The sequence below is a fragment of the Eimeria tenella genome, genomic scaffold, assembly GCF_000499545.2.
Source record: "Eimeria tenella Houghton genomic scaffold, Eth_scaff914, whole genome shotgun sequence".
NCBI classification, from domain to species: Eukaryota; Apicomplexa; class Conoidasida; order Eucoccidiorida; family Eimeriidae; genus Eimeria; species Eimeria tenella.
Genome location: NW_013546028.1, coordinates 1,439 through 4,417, shown reverse-complemented (window position 1 = coordinate 4,417; position 2,979 = coordinate 1,439). Strand labels below are relative to the sequence as shown.

At 56.9% G+C, this 2,979-nt stretch overlaps 1 protein-coding gene across 1 annotated transcript; it reads right to left on the bottom strand.

Moving 5' to 3' along the window:
• Positions 1 to 210: 210 nt before the first annotated feature.
• On the bottom strand, positions 211 to 2,286 carry ETH_00013540 (uncharacterized protein; the record flags this gene model as incomplete). The annotated part of the gene is made up of 3 exons (XM_013380809.1): positions 211 to 916; positions 1,279 to 1,761; positions 1,985 to 2,286. 3 exons carry the CDS (start codon positions 2,284 to 2,286, stop codon positions 211 to 213), a joined length of 1,491 nt encoding a protein of 496 aa, XP_013236263.1.
• Between the last annotated feature and the right edge of the window lie 693 nt (positions 2,287 to 2,979).

The following is a 2,979-nucleotide window of genomic DNA, read 5'->3' as shown; positions in this document are numbered from 1 at the left end:
TAAACCCTACATCCTAACCCTAAACCCTAAACCCTAAACCCTAAACCCTAACCCTAAACCCTAAACCCTAAACCCTAACCCTAAACCTAAACCCTAAACCCTAAACCCTGAAGCTTTTGCGGCGCTTTTGTCGATCTGTTCAATTGAAGGCCTCAGCTCTCTGCGGCCGATAAGGGTTTACGGCGGGAGGTCCCAACTAGGGTTTAGGGTTTAGGGTTTAGGGTTTAGAACTGAGCGCGCCTGGATTGCCAGAAGGGCTGCAACAACGAGCAGCAAAGGAATGACTGCGCTGCTCCACACCAAGGCGTTTGCTGCTGCTTTTGCTGCTGCCTTTGCTGCTGCTTTCGCCGCTGCTCTTGCTGCTGCTCTTGCTGCCGCTTTTGCTGCTGCTTTGTTCTCGCTGCTGCTGCTGCTGCTGCCCACGCAGTGTCGCGCAGTTCTCTCTAAGACAGGAGACTCTAAAGAAGATCCTTGCTGCTGCTGCTGCTGCTGCTGCTGCTGCTGCTGCGTGCGTTGGCTGCAAAGTGACGCATCTTGCTGCTGCTGCTTCGGCGCAGCAGCCGCAGCACCATCAGCAGCAGCAAGGCCGGGGCTGTTACGCCCTCCAGCAGCGACGCTGTTACTATTTCTGCGGTTCTTGCTGCTGCTGCTGCTGCTGCTGCTGCTGCCTTCAGCGCTGCACTGTACAGACAGGCTTTTGAGCAGCGGAGTTTCGCCGCCAAGAGGAAGTGGCACGTACACGTCGATTGGCTGCTGCTGTTGCTGCTGCTGCTGCTGCTGCTGTCTGCTGCTGCTGCAGCACAGCAGCAGCAGCCGCACCTGGTGCTGCAGCTTCTTCCAAAGCACAGCTGCTGCTCGTCGCACAAAAGCTGCTGATGAGCTTTCCGGAAAGTCTGCTGCTGCTGCTGCTGCTGGTCTTGTCCGCAGCAGCAGCAGCAGCGCAACACAGACGCACACCAGCGTGGCAGCAGCAGCAACAAATGCAGCAGCACCTGCCGCGCAAGTTAGGCTCAGCAAGAAGCAACCTGCTGCTGCTGCTGACGAAAAGCATGCTGTTATGCTGTCTTCTGTGCTGCAGCAAACGGAGACACAGTTGAAGTTCGGCTGCTGCTGCTGCTGCTGCTGCAGTTGCTACAGCTGCTGCTAGCGTTCTTTCTGCGTCAGCAGCAAAAGGGCTGAAAGCCGTGAGCACTTGGTCCTCAACCCTAAACCCTAAACCCTGACTCTCCGCCGTAAACCCTAAACCCTAAACCCTAAACCCTAAACCCTAAACCCTACTTGCAGGAGTGCGCGCACTGCTGCAGCGCCAAGGGCAGCAGCAAATCTGTTTTTGTGGTGTCTCTTCTGTCTCCAGTTTCCAGCAGCAGCACTTGAGATCTGTGGGGAGACTTTTCTGGGGAGGCAGCAGCAGGCTCCTTAGGCACAGCTTTGCTGCTGCTGCTGCTGCTGCTGTTGCTGCTACTGCTGCTGCTCCCGCTGCTGCTGCTGCTGCCGCCGCTTCCGCCGTTGTTTTTCTGGGGCTTGGGCCCCAGGTATCTCCCCTGCTGCTGCTGCTGCTGCTCCTGCTCCTGCTGCAGGCCACTCTGCGGGGATGAGCCTGCTGCTGCTGCTGCTGCTGCTGTCCCTGCTTCTGCTGCTGCTGCTGCTGCACCTTCTGGCTGCTCGTCTGCAGCAAAGTATTCATTTCTTTCCTTAAAAATCGAAAAGAAAGAAATCTGGTGATACTCAGAAGCAAACGTCGAGCTGCCGCTTATCACCAACCTGCAGCAGCAGCAGCAGCAGCAGAAGCAGCAGAAGCAGCAGCAGCAGCAGCAGAAAGACCAAATTGATGCCCTGAGTCATTAGGTAGCTGAATAGAAGCCGCAGCAGAGACATGGAACAGCTCGCTGGCGCAGAGGCAGCAGCAGCAACAGCTACTGCTGCTGCTGCAGCTGAAACAGCAGCAGCAGCAGCAGTAGCAGCAACAGCAGCAGCAGCGGCTTACAGGCTAGAAGGCAGAGCTAGGAGGAGAGCAGCAATAGCAGCATTCAGCAGCAGCAGCGCAGCAGCAACTCTTAGCAGCCGCCGTTCCTTGTCCCTGGCGAACCGCAGCAGCTGACTCTCAGCAGCCCTTTTGCTGCAGCAGCTGCTGCACTGCTGCTGCTGCTGCACCCAATCCTGCTTGTATGTCTGCTGCTGCTGCTGCTGCTGCTGCAGCAAGGGTTCATAGCTGAAATTGCAGTCATCAGTTAAGGCGCTCAAGGAACTCTCGGTGGAGTCAAAAGTTGGCATTGCTATCACCGCCATTTTTGCTGCTGCTGCTGCTGCTGCTGCTGCTGTTGCTGCTGCTGCTGCACCTGCTGCTGCTTCTGAGAGAAATAAACGGCAGCATCGAAGCCCAGAGGTAGTGGCTTCCCAGTCAACAAAAAGTTGCTACGTTACTTCTGCAGCTGTAGTGCTGCTGCTGCTGCTGCTGCTGCTAGAACTGCTGCTGCTGCAGTTTCCCAGACACCGTTGCTGCTGCTACTGCTGCTAAAAGAGTTGTGCCGGTTGCTGCTGTTGCTGGAGCTGCTGCTGCTTCTGCTGGAGTAGGGCCTGAGTCGCCGACTTTGGCTCTGCTGCAGTGCAGCACCGCAGCGCGGCATTCATTTGTGCTGCTGCTGCTGCTTCTGCTGCTGCTGCTCCACTTTGTTCCTGCTGCAGTCGCTGTTGCTGCTGCTATTGCAGCTCCTGTTAACCCTACAGCTGCTATGCCGCCGACTGCAGCTGGAACTTCTGCTGCTGCTGCTGCAGCGTCTGCTGCTCCAGCTGCAGCTTCTGCTGCTGCTGCTGCAGCTTCTGCTGCTGCAGCTTCTGCTGCTCCAGCCGCAGCTTCTGCTGCTGCTGCTGCAGCTTCTGCTGCTGCTGCTGCAGCTTCCGCTGCTGCTGCTGTTGCGCCGGTGGTCCTTCTAAAGCAGCTGGATGTCTTTAAAGCTAAACTGCTGCAGCTTCTGCTGCTCT